This window comes from Aspergillus tanneri (genome assembly GCF_003426965.1).
Source record: "Aspergillus tanneri strain NIH1004 chromosome Unknown AapTan_6_pilon_pilon_pilon, whole genome shotgun sequence".
Taxonomy (NCBI): Eukaryota; Fungi; Ascomycota; class Eurotiomycetes; order Eurotiales; family Aspergillaceae; genus Aspergillus; species Aspergillus tanneri.
Window position 1 is genome coordinate 3449812 of NW_022984633.1, and position 19093 is coordinate 3468904.

Sequence of the window (19093 nt, forward strand, 5' to 3'; positions counted from 1 at the left end):
AGGACAGTATCATTAGACCTGCTAAGCTAGCTTGGATTGCATTATTACAGCAAGGGCCTTGTGTGGGCCGTGTATTGAAGAACAAGGGGAAGCTAAATGGGAGCAAGAAATAGAGTTATTATACGGTCCTACATGAACACAAAATAAATATCTTAAATATTATTGTAAAAGAACCATACATTTTGGGCTGACCGAAAACAGCCCGAAAAAGAAAAATAATATTATGGCTCACCGTTACGTGGCGTAGATCCTTGCTGTAACTGTACCTGTACGGCTTGCCACATTATACAGCTGACCACCGTGAAGGGCAGTACTGTGAGATAAGAAATAACCATAACAAAGCTAAGCAGTAAATAACACATTCTATTTCCCAAAGCAGCGGCCTATCCTCAAAACAGAAATCATGCCAGCTGCAACATGGTAAAGACATGACCAACATGTCGTCGTCAGAACCTGCAAAAGCGCACGCCATGTGGAAAGAAAAACTTCATAGGATCTTTGCAAAATTGCCTTTCAGAAGTAATCGATTAAAAGCAGAGGTTGAAATCACTATTCTATGTTATGATCGGCGTCCTACTGAAATCGCGATGTTTGTCACCTCGTGGAATGCACCAGGGAAGTGAGGTCAGGTCGATTGACACTTTGTATCCAATAACTCAATGTGCTGATAATACATTCGGATAGTTCGTGGTACAGCTGCCCAGTGGAGTGCTCGAAAGACAGGTCAGGAAGACACGATTATCATTCAGATGATGTTCTAAATATATATAAATATATCTTCATATTCTTATACGACTTTAAAGAGTGAGGAATATATATGAATAAACATCAGTACCATCGCCTTTCCACATATGACAGCACGTAGAGACCGTATCTTGACTCTTTACCTGTCGAGAGCCACCTATATTAATAACAATGGCATAATGTAAAAGATCGTCCTTCCTGGGATGAGTCAAACCTCTTATATCATCTCTTCATTTCCACCGGTGCATGCATCCAGGCCCCAGAAATTCAAGTAACGCTGCTCAGCCTCTTGAAGGCGCGCGTTGACTTGAACCAAAGCGTCTTCCATCCTATGAAACATCTCATACATCTGCTCTTGAAGCTGGAGGAGGGCTTGTCTCGACTCTGTGTGCCAGGACAACTCTGCCTTGAGGTAGCCGATTTCGTAGGTCAAGTTTTCAATTTGTCTCGTTTTACTTTGGAAAGGGGTTTTGGACAGCTTCAAGCGAGAAGGAAGACGCTCGAGGTTGGAAGATGTTCCTCCGTTGCGCAAGATTTGATGGTCTTGGGGGGTAATTTCTTCTGCAATGGAGTACAGCGAGTGACGGAACTGGCGTGAATGTTGCTCCATATTACCGAGCACAGAGTAACTGTAATTGAGGAGTGAAAGAGGGTTTCGAAAATCCGATGGCGATGGGAGGTTGAGGGCTTAAATATCAATGACGAAGATTCATGTGACTAGGTGCAGCCCTAGCTACAAACGACCCCCTTAGTTGACAGAGGATACAAATGTTATTAATGTGTGACCAGTCACTATTTTCAGATCTCTTTATACGCATAACAAAATGACTAGCTAAATTCATCAACCGTGATAAAGTTGTAGTACAGATTATCCGGAAGGAAGGGAAGATTATCGGCTAGTTACTCCTCATACCATGTGCCTGACTCTTTGTTCCTGGGTGACAGTGATACATCTTTGTCCTTCAAGTCCTGGGGGCACAAGCTCTCATCATTGGTCAGAGTGTGGACCACGGTTCCCGAACAATCGCTACCAGAGCAGTAGGAGCACGAAAATGCTCCCACCGCGTCTTTTAACGTGGCCTGCAAGGTGTTGATTGTAGTTTCGTGTGCCTGGTTGAGAATCTGAAGCTCCGTTATCAGTTCTTGCTGTCTTTGTATTTGTAGCAACAACTGAAATTCATGGACTGATCTATCCTCCACAGTTGTCCCGTCTAGATTGCTCTTTTGCAATGTTTCGTGCAACGTTAAAGTAGTTGCCAAACGAGATCCCAGGTCCTCAGATTTCTCTTTCTCAAGGGAAAGCTCTTTCCGAAGAAAATCAATCTCTTCTTGTGAGTTGCGGTTTGCGAACTCCAGCTGCGATTTTGTCCACTGCAGTTGGGCTAGTTGCTGCTCTAGTTGGGTGCGGATACAACGCTCCTCTTGAAGGGATGCACACTCATGGGCAATGCGGACCTCTAGGTTAGACTTGTAGAGGCTCGAATTTCGCTCTCTATCAAGAAAATTTTGGATTAGCTCGGAGATGCTGAGCCCGTAGCTTTTTGGTTGGAAAGTTCCTCTCTGCATCATCGTCAGTTACAGTTAAAGAGGAAACGGGAAGAACATACCGATAGAGGAGCGTTCTCCATCGACGTTGAGTTGAAAGTATCAGATGCCATAAGGACGCTCTCAATCAAGGGTTGCGTTTCTAAATGCTCTGCTGTGAAATGACGTTGGAGGCCACTATTTGTCCCAAGACAACCAAGTACTATATACCCGTCTTCGCTAACCAGAAAGGAAGGTCGGATGTACGCGTGGTCCGTGCTGGCTAACTCACGTTACATAGTATATTACAGGTGTCTTTGACCTAGTCATCTCAACGCAAATTTACTGTTCAGAAAAGATGTGGGGAATAGAAAGAAGGTATTACGAAAAGAGAAGTTTACATGCCAATCTTTCACCCGGCAGAATGCATGTGGGACCAAGGGATTTAGGGGATATAGAGTTCGCGGGAAGCGGGAGAAATTCCGGTACCAAACTTGCAAGTGATTGTCACTTTTAAACGTGGGTAAATTAATTCCTGCCAAGCTCGTGTATGCAGTCCCTGAGTCGAGTAAGTTAGCTGCCGTCACAGCCCCAAATACCTTTACCTATACTACCAGCTGCAGGGACAGGAAAGAAAGCACCCCTGCAAATTAACGCCAAAACCACTATTGACTGTCCTAGAGCGTAGATACTAATCTAGTTATCATTGGATAATAGTGGTTTAATTTAGATTACAGAGAGTATACATGTTAGTCAAAAATTGGCCCTGGGTTTTCTTTGACCTCGCCTCCCACGTCCAGTAAGCGACAATCGTCGACACTGCGTCGCCTCGATAGACGGCAAAGTAGACCTTGGAACTTTCTATGGACATATTCATACGTGTTAACCACACGGTCAATTCGCTTTACCTCATTTCTCATCTCTTCACAGCGTTCGTGCAGTTTCATATCCATGCGCTTGGTGCTTTCCTGAAGGCTTTCCATCTGGACAGGAAGGTTTTCCAGACGGTAAATTCTTTCCGCAAGATTATCAATACTCTCTGCAAGATCATCAACTCTGGCCGATCGAAGAGCTAGCTGTTTCAAGCCCCTTGTGAGCTTATCCATCTGTACGATTAACTGGTCGTATTTGCTTTTCATGAGACGTAGCTCTCCAAGGGTTATGTCGCTATAGATTGATTAGGGATATGTTAGGTTATTGGCTAATCGGATAGGACGGGGACTCACTCTCCTGATTCTACCGAGGGAGTTCTCTCCTGAGGCCGGCTAATCCTGCATTAATATCTGATAAAAGCGTTTCCTGAGTGATTCAAACCTGTTTCCTGGTTTCTGGAGGCTGTTTTCGAATTCAACATCTTGAGATATGCGAGCGTTGTGGCCTAAGCTGGCGGAGGGCGCTTGCACGTCTTGCCAGCGATTAACGAATTGTTCGGTCATCATCTGCGTGGGTCTATAGGGAGAAGATTGAAAATCGGGGATCCTCTGAGTATCGAATAGGTTGTAATTGAGGGAGTCATTGCTCAGGGTTGCTTCGGTTGCATAGTGTGGAAAATCGGAAGTATACATGACGGCTGATTCGGTGGGAAGCCAAAGCAGAGATACTGTAAAAGTGGAATTTAGAGCAAGAAGAAAAGAGAAAGAAGGGCGAATGGCTATATACTGTTAGGACAAGGTCCGCCATATACCCCTGCACTGCATCATGAATGAGATACCCAAGTATAGACTAATTGATTAGCTCGGGAATACCCTGTACAATATGCACCCGGCATTTGTCTTGCAGAAATAGTTCAGATCGTTCATTTCCTAACTAAGGCACTTGTTGATCATTCTGATGGCGTTCTAATTATATAATGGCGATACACTCTAGGCTACGAGGGTCATCGCCAGCTAAGGGAGCGTTCTCGTTTATACTGGAGTGTAGGGTTGTGACACAATCTCTATTACTACTATAACAATGACAATAATAATATCAGTACTGATAATAATAATAACCATCTCAAAGCCCGTTAGAATTTAGGTTGTCGATTAGCCAAACAAATACTTTAGGAACCTAGAGATCTTCCATACATACCGTGGCGAGAATTTTTAAATTAGTTAGTAGAAATATTGGGAGAAATTCCACCAAGGAGATCACAATCATCAACCAAGACTATCTGTATTTTACATCGTTGGATTGGTGGGCAATAATCCTTTTCTTATTTCGTCCTTCATTTCTTCCCCCGTTTTGTTTTATCGGGCTGTGACACTCCGGGAAATTACGCTGGCGAAGTCATTGAGCTATAATACTGACGTTTCCGACGTCTTCCTTGTAACTTTCGTATTTTTCCTGTCTTACTCGACCGAGGAGAGGCATGCTAGAACAATGAGCAGGACATGAAACCGCGAGAGTAAGAGAATTTGGCCGCCCACAGAATGGATTACGCTGAAGCAGAAATCCTGCCCTTCAAAAATGGTTAAAAATGACAGACCTTCATTATTTTCCCGGCGGACTAGAAACTACGAGCTCAATTATTTACCATGTCTCCAAAGCTTGATTCCAGCTGGCTTGACGTTGCTGTTGGTGACAATAAAACCTTCGTTATCCGAGACCATGGCCAATTAGGATACATCATCTCTGGATTGCCAACCCCGAAGCAACAGAAGCCGAGGCTCTCAGTATTCCTAGGAGATCGCACCAAAGAACTTGCTCTCCAAGCGCTTTTCCCTTATAATAACATTCGACGGACTCGAGCCACCGCTAGCATTGGTTTAAGGATAGATAATCTCTCGGTGGAGACCAATGAACCTCATTTATTTGTTGACGGCGGAGTGGGCCAATCCATTGCGAGCTCATGCAAGGCACAGGCAGCTGCCAGGCCAGTGATTGAAGACCATCCAATTGCGTGGAAAGCTGTGTCAGCACAGGCTGCCGTTGCAACAATTTTCTCCCGCCTTGTGTTCTTATTCGCCGACGTTATTTGTATTTTTGTCGATGATTTTCCTAGCATCCAATCATGTGCGCAATTCTTGCTTGCGTGTGCGCCCACAAGATTAGCATCATCCCTTCCTGTTGCGGTTCGGCCCAGGGTCATTGTCGTGTCCGGCAATAGCTTGGATCGGGTTAGTGCACAGGTGGAGTTCAACCGTGCGCTACATGATGAAAACGGCGGACCTTTCTCTGGAATAAACTTCATCTGCGTTGACAGTTCCTCCGATGTCGGTCTCCGTGATCGTCTCCGTGCGTCGATCAGGGGACAGCTGGAGGATATGGGGGAGGCTCGGCGCCACAGTGGGTCTCTTTTTAGTGCACTGCATCTCCAAGGCCTTTTTGATTTGGCCATCAAGCATGTATCCCTATATAAAGACTCCCCCTTTGATTTTGTGAAGGCGACACGGGAAGGAAACCCTGTTTCCCGTGGACTAAGTCATCACATCTCCCACTATTTTGATATAGGACATCAAGGAGGATGTCATTTAGGAACTTTGATATCATCCACCGCGTCCGCGCTGTTGATGGACCATTATCTACCTGGAAGCATGCGTAAGTTTCGTTAGAGTCTTTTCGGACCCTCTTTTTATTCCCCTTTGCAGTCTAGGTGGAATACTAATCGTTACTTAGTGCTAGAGCCGCGAGCCGTCTTTGGTACTCTCTATCGCTCCATCATTACTCGTGGAATTCGGGATTATAATGATCGGGCGAAGTTTGCTATAGCAGTTGGCGATCTAGTGGGTCAGGTCGAGTTGGAATTTGTCAGCCAGTTCTACTCGGTAGTTTCTCAGGGAAGGCGCACCGCAGATCATCGTCGGGATCAGCTACTGGCGATGAGCCACGAATTGGGAAAAGTTCAATCGGCCAAGATTTGCCTCTACTGCCTCGTTCGCACTGCACAACACTCGCAGGCTTGCCACCACGCGCTCTGTGATCAATGTGCGCAGATATTTGGATATCCGGCGCCAGATGTTGAATATCAGTTCACGGTCTCTACATGTCTTATCTGCCTGTCTGGGGGTACAATGGTCGTCGACGTCCTACCCCCCACCATGAACCCCACCATTCTAGCCATCGATGGTGGAGGTGTTCGCGGCAGCATTCCGTTGGAGTACCTTTTGCTGATTCAAGAAAGCCTTGGGCCTCAGTGCAAGATACAGGACCTTGTTGATTTGTCCATAGGATCTAGCTCCGGTAGGTTTATCCACAGGACCAAATGCCATTTTTAAATACGATCGGCCATTATAGCTAATAGGTACTGCAGGTGGACTAATTATTTTGGGGCTGATGGGCATGGGATGGGACTTGTCCACATGCTCTCAGGTGTTTGATCGTCTTGCGCGGCGTATATTCCGCGATCGACGGCGGATGACGCTTTCGAGGATCTTTCGCTTTATTCTCGGCCGGGGTTCTTTACTAGGAGGCATCCTCCAATGGGTGTCATGGCTTCTCCATGACAGTTGTTATGACCCGAGGATTTTCGACGCTAGCCTCCAAGAGGCATTTGGGGAAGCCCATCGTATCTTCGACGTAGTCAGTACCGGGCCTGGGTCTAGATTGCACTCAGGACCCAGATTTGGCGTTATTGCAACTACTATCTCTAAAGAGACTAAGTCATTTGTATTTGGAAATTTTAACAGTGCAGACATGTCTTCTGGAGAACACGGTCAGCCAACCCATGTGCCCGCTATCCTCCCTTTGTTATTTTTTTTTTTTTTTCCTTTTGGCTATCACAGGCCCTCCCAAGAATTTTGCAATTATACACTGATACAAACATACTATTGTCAACATAGCTGACCTCGGATAACTACAGAACATGAACTATTTAGAGCTAATAATACTCAAGGGGAACCTTTGATATGGGAAGTGTAAGTAGCCAACTTTCTACTTTCCTGCCAGTGTACTAAGTCTCCACAAGAGCTAGAGCTACTGCCGCGGCACCATTGTGAGTACCCTATAACCTCTTCTTTATAGTAAATGGGAGTTTATGTTCTTTCCCCCCTTATTCCCCCTCCAAGCCCCCTCTTTCCCTACGCGGCTAGCTTTTTGCTTTGCTACCTTAAAATACGACGTGTTGGGAGCACTGGGATGAGAAAAGAGGCTAAAGAAGTGGAGACCTCATGATATACGCTAATAATTCACAGCTTCTTTTCTCCAGCAAATCTCCGGGCCATAGGTTCTTTTCAGGACGGGGGATTAAAAGATAATTTTGCCGCCGGCATTGCTAGACGAATTAGCCGCCGAATCTGGCCGTCTAAGACAGGGGTTGGGAGATTAGTTTCCCTTGGCACTGGAAAGACAGAAAGTCTCGGCCACCGATCACCACATTTTCGTCATGTCTTTCGGGACGGCTTTCTCCGCAGGGGATATGATGCTCTGATGTCCAACTTGGACACCGAACCAAAGTGGTTAGAACTGAAAAACCAACTTGAAGACGATGTAAAGGATGACTATCTACGGTTAGATGTTCACCTGAAAGATGTTCCGTGCACAATTGACGACACTAATGTGATGGACGACTACCGCAATCTGGTCATTGCCCAAGTCGGAGCCGCCCGGCGGGCCAAGGAGGTAGCGACCGCCCTTCTTGTAGCTCGCTTTTATTTTGAGTTGGATAGCCTCCCACCGCAGCTGACTCACAACTCATCATGTTGGTATCGCGGCACAATCCGCTGTAAAGGCCCGGCCAAAAAGATTTTAGAGGCCCTCCGGCACCTTCACTATACTGATACAGATTTCGTTACCGATACTGGTTTCCTGGGTCAGTTTGGTGGACTGGAAGACTGCTGTGTCCGGTGTGGGCGGTATGTCAAGTCTGTCTCTGTTTTCATTCATCACCCCAAAGAGCTCTTCAATATCTACATACGGACTGGCCCGCATAAGCGGTGGAAGATCAGTGGGTTCCCGGCCAGCATGGCCTCATTTATGGATACCGATAAATTACACCGGGCCTTTGGGCGTCCCAGTCATGACCGACCCGCTGCAGCCCACTGCACCACCTGTGAAACCTGGGAAGCTCGGTTACAGGGCAAGGGTCGCAAGCGTACATGTGCATCGCCGACTGAGGCATCGGGGATAAAAAAGGCTCTGCGTCGTGGGGGATATCCGGGACTAGTCCGGAATAAGAACCCAAGGAAGAGTATTGGCCGATCAGCTACATAGGTTCTTTACTAGTGTCGATTTGAGTTTTAAGTGTATAGGACTGCTACTCAGTTCTTCCCCATTTGCTGCTTTTTATTTAGAATTTTTCTATCCTTAGCTATTACCTTTACCGATCGATGACAGTCGCAGTAAGTCATGGGGCGTTTGCCAATGTCGTTAAATATGCTTGCTATTCTGCTTGTCCTTTGCTTGTCATTCAAATCCCTCCTCTGTCGCTATTAAGCTTCCTGAAGTTCGAAGTCGTTCCGCCTAAATATGGCTGCTTATAGCACTACTGGTGAACAAAAAAAAGCACAGATGACTTCAAAGAGAAGATCAATAGTATCGTGGATCGCGTTCTTGAACTTTCGCTTGTCCACGATTGTCGAACGTACTTCCTTGTTGATTATGATAAAGGCATTCTCACATTCAATTCTGTGGAGGATCGCTCATGGCCACCACCTGATCGGACATTGGTAAGTAGTGTCCGTCGAGAAATCCTCGCCCAAAGACTAACAGGGTAGGGCTAAAGGGATGCCTTAATCGACCTATAAGGAGAGTTTACAGTTCCCAGGAGATCTTGAGGCGTATAACCGAGGAGGAACGGAAAGAGCTCATCCAGTTGTTGGTTTATATTTCTGATGTGGCCAAAGGTCCTTCTACAATAGAGACCAGCCAGACACAGAGGGAGGACGAAAGTGGACAGAACTTAGATCCCGAGGCTCTTCTAGAGCCTAGGGCAGGCAGCGAAGATTACGAATCGGATTCAGACGAAGAAGAGGAAGAGAAGGAAATAGAAGGAGATGAAAATGAAAAAGAAGGCGGGAGACGAGACAGCAAGATAGTCGAGAGCGAAGGGGTAGATTGGTGCAAGGCATTCACGTGGAATGATGCCGCTCATTGATATGACGGCGGAGCGCATGTATACTAGTCTAGCAACAATAGTCGTTTCATCGTGATGTCCAATCATGGCTGTTGCGGTTTTTCTTTGCACCGGCCAGGGTATATAAGCCCCTTATACCCCCCCCATATTTCCCCTTCTATCGAAGGATCGAATCTCTTTTGTCCAGTCAGCCCGCAATAAAGTATGTTTATCAGCAAGTTCTACACTGACATGGAGTCTGTCGAGTTTATATATTCTGCATCATTTGCATTCCTTGCTGCCTTTCTGCTCTTATACTGCTTCTCTCACTATATATATTCCTGCCTTTCCAAGAGGCTGTTGTGTTTGGGTTCAGCGAGTATTTATCATATTTTCCTCCGCTATCTTGTCTATCCGCGTTTCAATCGTCGAATCCTTGGACTGGCGACGTTCTCGCCACTGCGACTTATTCTGCTTCTTATTTATATTGCCGGCACAGTCGTCTGTAACTTAGTGGGTGTACAGACTCAACAACAACGTTCTACACGTGCTGCACATCTGTCACTGATCAACTTGTTTCCCCTCTTCTTATCCGGCGGTCGTGAGTTTGGGGCACGCCTACTGGGAATGTCTCGAGAAACCTACGGAATCATTCACCGCATGACCGGGCTAATGGCCACTATCCAAGCTGCTGTGCATATTACTATAACGTGTCAAAAGATTCAGTTTACTACAAAAGATGACACCCATTATCATGGGCTTCTGGTAAGTGGACTGCTTTTCACCTGACCTATCTTTCCGGATAGAAATCTCCAACGCGAGTTCCTGTTAACGGACCCAGGCCGGCTGCATGTTTCTTTCGCTTTTGATCCTGCCTCTTGTGAAACGTCGAGTTTACGAGGTTTTCCTGGTGACTCACCTTTCGTGCGCGTTTTCGGCACTTTTTATGATTTGGAAACATATCCAGCCGAGAGCAGAAACGTCTCGCAGATACGTTCTGATATGTGTCGGTTCTTCTGTTGTAACGGGTGCGCTCCAACTCCTTCGCATTCTCTTCCGCAATATAGTGTTCGGGAGAAAGTCCGTGAGGATAAGCATTAAACCACATGCAGAGAAGATAGTGTGTGCTAAGCTGTGTCTACCGCGGCCATGGACAGTACGTGCTGGTGAACGAGTTACTCTGGGGGTGCCATCTGTTGGCCTATTCTATCTTTTCCAGGCCCACCCATTCAGCATCACTTGGTGGGAAGAGAACGACGAGGGCAAAGCAAGTGCGGTTTTTTTGCTTTTCCGGGCTCGGACCGGATTCACACGAAAGGTTCTCAAATGTTTGGAGTCGGATCGCGAATACTGGGCTTGGATTGATGGACCGTTTGGACCATCTTCAGTCCATCAATGTGGTTCCACTCGTGACCTGGGCGATTATGGACACGTTCTCATGGTTACCACTGGCATTGGAATTGCAGCCCAACTTCCTTACATGAAAGAACTACTGCAAAGGCGTCGAGAGGCGGGTGTACGCACGCGAAGAATCTCTCTTGTGTGGCAGCTTGATCAAACTGGAGACTACGAGTGCGCAAGGGACTGGCTCCAGTACTTACTCAAACAAGATGATGGATACGTGTGTGCCCAACGCTGATTCCCTTCACTGTAATTTTTTCGTTCTATGCTAACAGCTATGGGGGGAAAAAAAAGATGTTAAATTTTTCTGTGTACGACCCGGTTAGCAGAACGCAGGATACCAGAAAATTTGGCCATCATGAATTGATTACCGTATACAGCGGCAAAGTGGACTGGACGCAGGTACTAACCGAAGAAATGCAGAAGCGAGAAGGAAAAATACTGGTTGCTGGTAATTATTCTTAGCTTTATGGTGAGTATGTGCTAACTGAATTTAAGTCTCCGCCCAACGTCGAGTCCGCATAACGATGCAGCGACTAGTAAGATTAAATGTAAGCAATGACGTGGAACTGTTCGAGACCGAGTTTCAACCTTGGCAAGAAGGAAGGGATCTGTTGTCTTTTTTTACCCCATAACTTACCAGCAGTACGGCATGTCAGATGGTATGGTCACAGGGTATGGTCAGGGTAAATGTCCGAGTTCCTTTAGGGTCTGGATCGACATGTATATTGTTGTCAGGAAGGCCAGAACTATATGACTTCTTTCTGGGTCTTGTAAACCATAGCACGCAATTATCAATTGTTATAGTTATGACTCTTCCACCTCTGAGCCTGAGCGCTGATATAATATTTACTGGGGCCATGGATAAGACTGCACTTGCAAGTCGAAAGCGATCCGAGCTACGCGCCGTATGCCGGAATCGGCTTTCGGAGCATATTAGTGAGATTGCCACTGTCATAGTAGCGGCTCAGCCTAACTAACATAGTACAGATAAGACACTGGGAATCAACATCAAACCGTCCCAGGTTCGTCTTAGGATTGAAGACGACACGCAGTATAGGTGGCATGTGAATGACCCTCGCATTGAGGAGTTGTTTGACAAACAATTGAGCAAGCACTCCGTAAGCGCCTATATGACACTGATTGAGGAGGTAGGACATTCCTTTTGGGCGGTGGAAAAGGTATGCATGGTCCCCAGACACACTAGAATATGGTCCCTCCGTGCAACTAAACATATAGTAGGGTCAGCCAGGTCTACCTCTACAAGAACAGCTGGACACTCTGCGATCAGAGCATACGGCCCTTATTGAGGAGCTGGAACATGCCAAACGACACGTAGCAGATAGCAATCAAGAAAACGAAAGAATGGCTTGTGAAATATCTAGCCTGCAGGGAAAATTGATTGAAATGAATACGAGCATCGCCGCTTACCAGAAAGACATTGACAGATGGAAGGCCCTGGCAGAGTATTATCAAAATGGCTTTTGTCAATGGTCTGATGGTATCAGCCAGATAAGTCGATTCTTGCAGAATCTCAAGGCCGAGGTTCCCATGTTCCCTTTGGGCTACGATCAATCCATGTAGTACTTGACTTTTCAAGCTATTTTCAAAATCACCCTTCTCCTACAGTATCGAAGTCCGATTTAACAACATATTACTGCAGTGAGTCCAGACTGTAATATTATCTAAAAAATTTCATTCCAAAACCCTCGTCTTAGAGCCACGCCATTATAAAAGCAAGAAGCATCACAAATAGTAGTACGATCGTTAAAATGCGTGGGTAGGTCCGGCGACCCCGACTTTGCAGGTGAGAAGATTCTGGCAAGAATGTCCGAATCTCGTGAACAGTAGATGTCCCAGTCAGAGTGACACTCGCCTGCGAGTAGCTTTCAGCCTTGGAAGTGTCATACAGGATCGAGGTGATTTGCAGATGCCAATTTCCATAATTCATAACTCGATTAGAGTATCCTGCTGATACTGGTGGTGCCGTAATCGAGGTGTGGACAACGGTCGACATGGACACAGAATATTCGCTGTAAAATGAGAATACATGTTAAGGCCGAACGTCTGCAACTACCGGAAATCTAAGCTTACCGATAATGAATTGGTTATAGTAAGACTGACCAAGTGTGAATGTTGAAACACCCGTTGTTTTTCTATGCTCATAGCCATAATTTCGACGACCTTCACTTATATGTATATATATATTATAACACGTGTCTATCCATCGGTATCATTACTAGGGCAGAAAGTAAGAAACTATTGCGGATCCTGGCCCAAGATTACCCAGTTGTTCACAACCCTTTCCACTCATTTGTCTGAGTTGGAAACGCCTCATTTTACCCGGTGATCTGCGCAGTTTTTTTTTTTATCTGCATCCATTTTCCAATAAGCTGGCTGGGGCGTATTATTCAATTTTTTTATTTATTTTTTTCTCCCTATCCGGCTTGAGTCCCGCTAACATTTATTATGTCAGGCCTTAAGTATTAAGGTACAGTACATCGCAGATTTATACTTCGACAACAAATCTACAGCCCAGCGGTTAGGATAAAGAAACCGATAGACATTATAACGGCCTTTTTTCATTAATAAGTTTCTTGAAACAAAGCCCTCAAGAGAGAAGAAATCCAAGCACAGATATGAATGGAATCCAAAGATGCCGACCCAACCTAGGTAGCCTGCCGCTTGAACTCTTGATGCATATTATCGAATTCGCTAAAAAGATAGATTTTTTGTCTTCTCTCTCGTTGGTCAATCGAACACTCCGCCAACTATGTTCTCCTCACTTATTCCGTACGCTAAAGGTGTCCTTCTCGACAGCTGGGCTGGACGATTTGATACAAATATCGCGATCCCAGATAGCGCAACATGTTCGTGAGATTTATTATGAGGTTCCGGAGAAAATACACCCACGTCAGTTACTCAATCTGAAGTTGACTACGGGTTTGCTAACTTTTCATCTCAGTTATTGAGGACTGGGACTATTTTCGATCACACGTCTATACATATGCTGAGTATGAAAGCGACCGTAGGGAGTCGTTCTGGACCTTCCGGGGCCAGGAGGTTTCGTACTTGACTATATTCGCATATTTTAGCACTCGGGCGCGAGAACAACGTCTAGTCCAACAAAGAGTTCAAGACACAGAGGCCCTTCTTACATCAATCCCTTGTTTCTCCAACCTGGATACAATTTATATGCGCTTCATAGACGGTATTCATAGCCAATTTCATTGGCTCGCAGGCCGCATGTTTTTAGACGACATGCATTCCCTCACTGATCATTTGGTGAAAATGGCAGCAGCGGTGGCTGTAGCCAGGTTAGATGGCGTGGTTATAAGAACATTCGAGGTGTCGGGGTTTTATTCTCGAATCGACTTGGCCGACCCCCTCTTAAAAGATCTGATGGAAGTTGCCCTCAGCGACATTATTGAACTAAGAGCAATCAACAGCCCCACGATGTTGGAATTCTTCAGCCAGGTTTCTCTCCCATCTCTCCGACGATTCGAATTAGCAAGTTGCTGGCTAGCCATAGATAATCTCGAGGATTTTGTCAGAAAACATGCCTCTTCACTCCGCTTCCTCCATCTAGAAGACCCTTGGTTACTACATGAGAAGATAAACGAAAATGGAATATACCTATCCGTGGCAAATGCGCAATCCATACTTGACAGCTTGACTCGGATTCTGGACTCTAGGATTCTTGACGAAGTTACAATAAATCGACGCCCTGGCGGCCTCTACGAGGCGCAGGTGAGGGCTAACTCTTGTACATCGTCAAGCTATTCTTAGTTAAAAAAGTCCGCAAGAGAAGAACTGTATCAATTACATCATTTCCCCTGATTTTTGTATTATACCTTCGAGGAAACGAGTTTTTTGCTCCTCATAAAATCAATTGCTAGGATTGTGGGCATTATTCCACTCGAAATTTTCCTGTCCTTTATTCGACAAGTTTTCCTACAAACCAGACCTTCTGTTATGCGTGGGGGGTCGGTAACGAGCTGAATGGGGCGCTACGGTGCGAAAGGGAGTGTCTATATAGGAGAGAAGATAGAGCCACGTATATTGCAGAACTAATCGCTGGCCTTCAAGAGTTCAGGCCCGCGGGTGCGAATATAAACACTTCGCACCTGACTAAGCATCTTAGCTAAGGATCTAGCTATCGCGCTTCCGAGCGCTCCTAACACCTTCAGTCTACTGGTATGGATTTAAGAGACCGGGATACCTCAATCAAGCGTTACATAGACATGAGGAGCTCAATTGAAGAACTACAGCGCAACAGGCATAACGCCATATGGCTTAAACCGCGCGTAAGAATCTGACCATGATGTTTAGGATTTAGCAGCCTAGCTTAGTGATAAATCAGATAAATTCAAAGTACGGCTACGGATCTAGCAGCAACCAGTAAACAAGCATCCATTAATTCACTGTGTATAGGGCGGGCAAATGAAAAGTCCCCAACTGATAGACTATCAGCACGTCGTAAGAAAGCATATCACATAGACCTTCCGTGTATTCTTCTTGTGCTCGAAGTGGAGAAATATTCACAATAGTAATATTAATAATAGTAATGATGGTAGTAATATTTGCTAATAATAATAGTAAATATTAATATTAAAGTGATTAATTGAACGTCTCCGAAGCGCCGTATTGTCATTTTGCTGTCCACAGTTCTTTCAGGGAACGGGCCGGACGGAAACCAACCTCGGTTACTCCACCGCAATTGAGCCATGGGAAGCAGCTTTTTATCTTTCTCGAATTTACACATCTTCTAGGTATTCTGGAGGCTGGTGGTCTACAGCTCCGTAAATTTTTTTAGTCGTGAGTGGTCAGACAAGGAGTAATTTTGTTTGCTGGAGCAGCTAGGCCTTGTTTAAAACGGCAATTTATGAGTCGCCTTTGTCCTAAAAATTTTTATTTTTTATTTTTTTTCCATCGGTAGTAAGATAGAGTTGATTTATTACACACAATACTTTGATCAGGATTATTGCCTGTGGGTAAGTGGGTAAACTCTTGCCCTCGTATAAATGTTAACTATCAGTGGGTCAAAAATGTTTATTACTGTGCCTTATTTGTATTGTTAGTACGTCAAGAAGCATAGTCTATTTTACGGAAATAGAGTTAGTGGTATTATTATTATTATTATTATTATTATTTTGACTGCACAAGGGGATGTGTATAATACGATAGCTGTGGGCTTAATGTCTTATCCATTTTGACTTCGGGGTTGGGATCGCTTTAATTACAGTGCTTGAAGAGGTCAAGTATTGTTCGTGGTTGTGGGTCTTCTATCTCTAGTCAATATCCATTTCACTCAAAGCTAGAGAAGTCAGATAACTTCGGTTCTTTAGGAGCATTTTTTATCATTTATTTTTGCTGGAAGGATTCTCCACCAAATCTTGCTTGGTGGAAGAATCTAGATCTGTTTTAAAATGACGTTGTAGCTCAGGTAAATTACCTTCTAAGAGGAAGACATACCGGCTAATGCTGAAGTCTCATATAATGCAGGTCATTAATGCGCGCCTAATGTATGCAATACTTTACCTACTACGTAGAGCTTCGTGCAACGACATACAGTCCGGAAATTTTTTTTTTTTTTTTTTTTTTTTTGGCCCCTTCTTGATTTATTTATAGGATTGGACTTTGATCCTGATCTTACGATCGACGAGAATTCGGTGTATGTATCATATATTAACTTATCAGAAAGATTCTCGAATGTGGGGTTCAATCACGGGAGAAGCTAACCGTGGCACTGGTATTTTTTACTGTTCCCCCTTTGGACTTTCGGTCACTGGGTCAGGGGGTTCAATTTTACACGCCTTCTGGAGAATTAGAACTGGCGATCGGCTTGTAGCTCGGCCAGTTTTGGTGGTCAGAGCTGGTACCCATAGCTGACTCGCATGGGCTAACCGCAAATCAGCACTCTGACATATGGCTTTAGTTTCGGGCCTGTGCGCTGTAATTTTTTTTTTTTTTTTGGGAGGCCAACCATCAGATATGACATCATGTAATTTTAGGTAATTTAATGCCATCCTCTCCTTCGCAGCCTCAGATATTTATTTAATGGCGTGCTTGATAACATACACGAGTGGTCGCCGATCAGGATCGGCATTGTCAAACTGCCCACTCCCTTGAAAGCACCAACATCTTGTAATTTTGGTACTTTTTTTCTTGCATATAATATCCCTGTGCGCGGTAATATTAAGGGGCTCACTAAATTACTGTATTTAATAGGTGTTAGCTCTATCTCTAAAGCCGCCTTTAATATGTAATAACATGATCTGCTAGGTAACTTACACTGTTACACATAGACTATTCCATTCTATGAATTCACGTAGATTAGTATCGTAAAAAAAAGAAATAAAAAAAAGGTTTCATGTTAGCGCTGCCTTGCTGAGAACGCTGTGCAGCCTATGCTCTGGGGATACTAAGCCCTTTTTTCCTTTAAAATTAATAAAATACTAGCTAGACAGAATATTATAACACTTGTATTATTTATCTTCTGTAGATGATATGATATATAATAGATAATGTGGTCTCTGGATAGGTCCTTGTTTAATCATTATCAACAATTCTACATCATATACAGATATCATCCAGGAAACATATTCAAACTATGGGAAAATTTTTAAAGGTGCTAATGCGTGAGTTGCACAGTAATAATTAATCTTGAGCTGTACTGACTGCATTAGCATGGCATCGAGGTGCGAAGAAAGTTTCTAAACATTTCGTATTGGATGCGGATCCGAATTGGAAGCAGACAGACTGGGATAAGGAGGTTTTCAACCCAGACTGGACACTTAAGCCGGGCTGGGAGGTTCGTGTCGAAGGCGTTAAGACTCGACGTGGTTGGGAGCATGTATTTTATAATAAAAAGCTTGGGAAAACCTATGAAGATGTTGACATGCTGCGACGACGTTTACTCTTGGCCTAAAGTCGTGCAGCCTGCATGGTATACTAGCTAGTTGTGGATGAAGTTATATTAGGACTATTTAACCAGTTGATCCAAGCTATCAGGGTGTCTGTTTCTCTAATACATTATGCACGTGTTTAACGGCAGGCGGATCAGATTAATAAAATCATATTGAGTCCTATATCAAGAATACTAAAGATAAGGAGGAAAGGAAGAAGGTAGAAGGGCGTTGTTATGGTGACTCGGACAGAAGATCTTTTCTGGAAGAGGTCAAGAATAGGTGTTTAGAACTAGGGTAAAATCTACCCTGAACTGGTCTTCATACAAGGCGGACTACGCCCAAAGTACATTTTTGATGCTGAACTATACGTATGGATAATGTGAGAGGATACTCGTAAGAATGATCTATCCTACTGAGCTCCATGGAACTAATAGTACCTAGATGCAATACGTGAACTCTAATGCTGAGGCAAGCGAGGTCACCTGATAGAATAGTTCTTCACTGTAATGTGGTTCCTAACCATTAGCGCACCTCTCAAGAAAGAATCGAAGAGAGTAAAACCCGTGCACCAGTTTTGCAATAAGTATACCTATAAATGGTATGCTGGTAGCCTAGTGATAAAACACTGCTACTTTCCTCTGGAGGGACTGGGTTCGATTCCCAGTGGGTGGCTTCGATATGTCAATATCATCCTCCCCCTGTCCTCCCCCTGGAGGATGATATTGACATATCAAAGGTACCCAATCCGATGGAGGACTTCTGCATGTTTTTAATTATTTATATATATATATGTAATAAAATATAATACAGTCAATGACTATTTAGTACATCATATATTCATTTAACTGATAACCCTCATACATTGTTTGCTCTTGGTATTTCTGCACTTCTCGTTCCTGCTGGACCAAAACACAACAGGGACAGAAAAAGGAACCCAGGAAATCTCCATATATAGAGCCTACGATATGAAGTTTCTTGCGTATCATATGCCGCTTTCTCATTAGTGGCACCCAGTGTAAGCCACAAGAGCCGAGACATGCAAGCAGACAGCACTAATGCCCACGTTAGCTATTAGACAGAATAATATAGTATTATAGAATATGGACATACGTTTCTGTTGCATCCCTGACAGCAACTCTTTTCAACCCCTTCAGGATAGTCTAGCCGCGATATAGTGTTCCCAAATAGATAGCATGGCAGAAGTGTCGCACACATACCTACAATCTAAATTAGAAACTGGTAAGAGCCTGTATATAGTACATACATATGCTGGTGTCAGCGCAACAGTCAAGAAATTTATAAGACCATGGTCTTTCTCCTATACTCTCAGAGCCCATACTAACGCCGAGGCAAGACTTGCCTTTCTAATAGTTAGTATCTGGAGTAAGAAGATATTGTTGCTAGATTAATTTTTTGACGCACTCAGTGAAGGGTTGATAAAATATTAATATGTAAAAACTAGAAAGCTTTTCCATGATTATATCCTAATTGATATGCCATGCGTAAAAAGGATCGGCTACTTTTGCTACATTGGAGGCGATGT

General features: G+C 44.3%; 7 protein-coding genes across 7 annotated transcripts; 5 read left to right on the forward strand and 2 right to left on the reverse strand.

The window, feature by feature from the left end:
* Positions 1–961: 961 nt before the first annotated feature.
* ATNIH1004_009156 (uncharacterized protein) lies at positions 962–2402 on the reverse strand (the record flags this gene model as incomplete). The annotated part of the gene is made up of 3 exons (XM_033573754.1): positions 962–1373; positions 1658–2304; positions 2352–2402. The coding sequence occupies 3 exons, from the start codon at positions 2400–2402 to the stop codon at positions 962–964; spliced, it is 1110 nt and encodes a 369-aa protein (XP_033424306.1).
* A 615-nt stretch (positions 2403–3017) lies between these two features.
* Positions 3018–3833, reverse strand: ATNIH1004_009157 (uncharacterized protein; the record flags this gene model as incomplete). The annotated part of the gene is made up of 3 exons (XM_033573755.1): positions 3018–3435; positions 3495–3533; positions 3583–3833. 3 exons carry the CDS (start codon positions 3831–3833, stop codon positions 3018–3020), a joined length of 708 nt encoding a protein of 235 aa, XP_033424307.1.
* A 951-nt stretch (positions 3834–4784) lies between these two features.
* On the forward strand, positions 4785–9280 carry ATNIH1004_009158 (patatin-like phospholipase family protein; the record flags this gene model as incomplete). The annotated part of the gene is made up of 7 exons (XM_033573756.1): positions 4785–5535; positions 5725–5787; positions 5866–6429; positions 6500–6785; positions 7380–8374; positions 8794–8852; positions 8909–9280. The coding sequence occupies 7 exons, from the start codon at positions 4785–4787 to the stop codon at positions 9278–9280; spliced, it is 3090 nt and encodes a 1029-aa protein (XP_033424308.1).
* Positions 9281–9898: 618 nt separating this feature from the next.
* On the forward strand, positions 9899–10877 carry ATNIH1004_009159 (NADPH oxidase family protein; the record flags this gene model as incomplete). Its single annotated transcript, XM_033573757.1, has 2 exons — positions 9899–10003; positions 10080–10877. The coding sequence occupies 2 exons, from the start codon at positions 9899–9901 to the stop codon at positions 10875–10877; spliced, it is 903 nt and encodes a 300-aa protein (XP_033424309.1).
* Positions 10878–11499: 622 nt separating this feature from the next.
* On the forward strand, positions 11500–12223 carry ATNIH1004_009160 (uncharacterized protein; the record flags this gene model as incomplete). Its single annotated transcript, XM_033573758.1, has 3 exons — positions 11500–11578; positions 11630–11820; positions 11882–12223. The coding sequence occupies 3 exons, from the start codon at positions 11500–11502 to the stop codon at positions 12221–12223; spliced, it is 612 nt and encodes a 203-aa protein (XP_033424310.1).
* A 1189-nt stretch (positions 12224–13412) lies between these two features.
* ATNIH1004_009161 (uncharacterized protein) lies at positions 13413–14428 on the forward strand (the record flags this gene model as incomplete). Its single annotated transcript, XM_033573759.1, has 2 exons — positions 13413–13509; positions 13605–14428. The coding sequence occupies 2 exons, from the start codon at positions 13413–13415 to the stop codon at positions 14426–14428; spliced, it is 921 nt and encodes a 306-aa protein (XP_033424311.1).
* Positions 14429–17252: 2824 nt separating this feature from the next.
* Positions 17253–17570, forward strand: ATNIH1004_009162 (uncharacterized protein; the record flags this gene model as incomplete). Its single annotated transcript, XM_033573760.1, has 2 exons — positions 17253–17280; positions 17329–17570. The coding sequence occupies 2 exons, from the start codon at positions 17253–17255 to the stop codon at positions 17568–17570; spliced, it is 270 nt and encodes an 89-aa protein (XP_033424312.1).
* Between the last annotated feature and the right edge of the window lie 1523 nt (positions 17571–19093).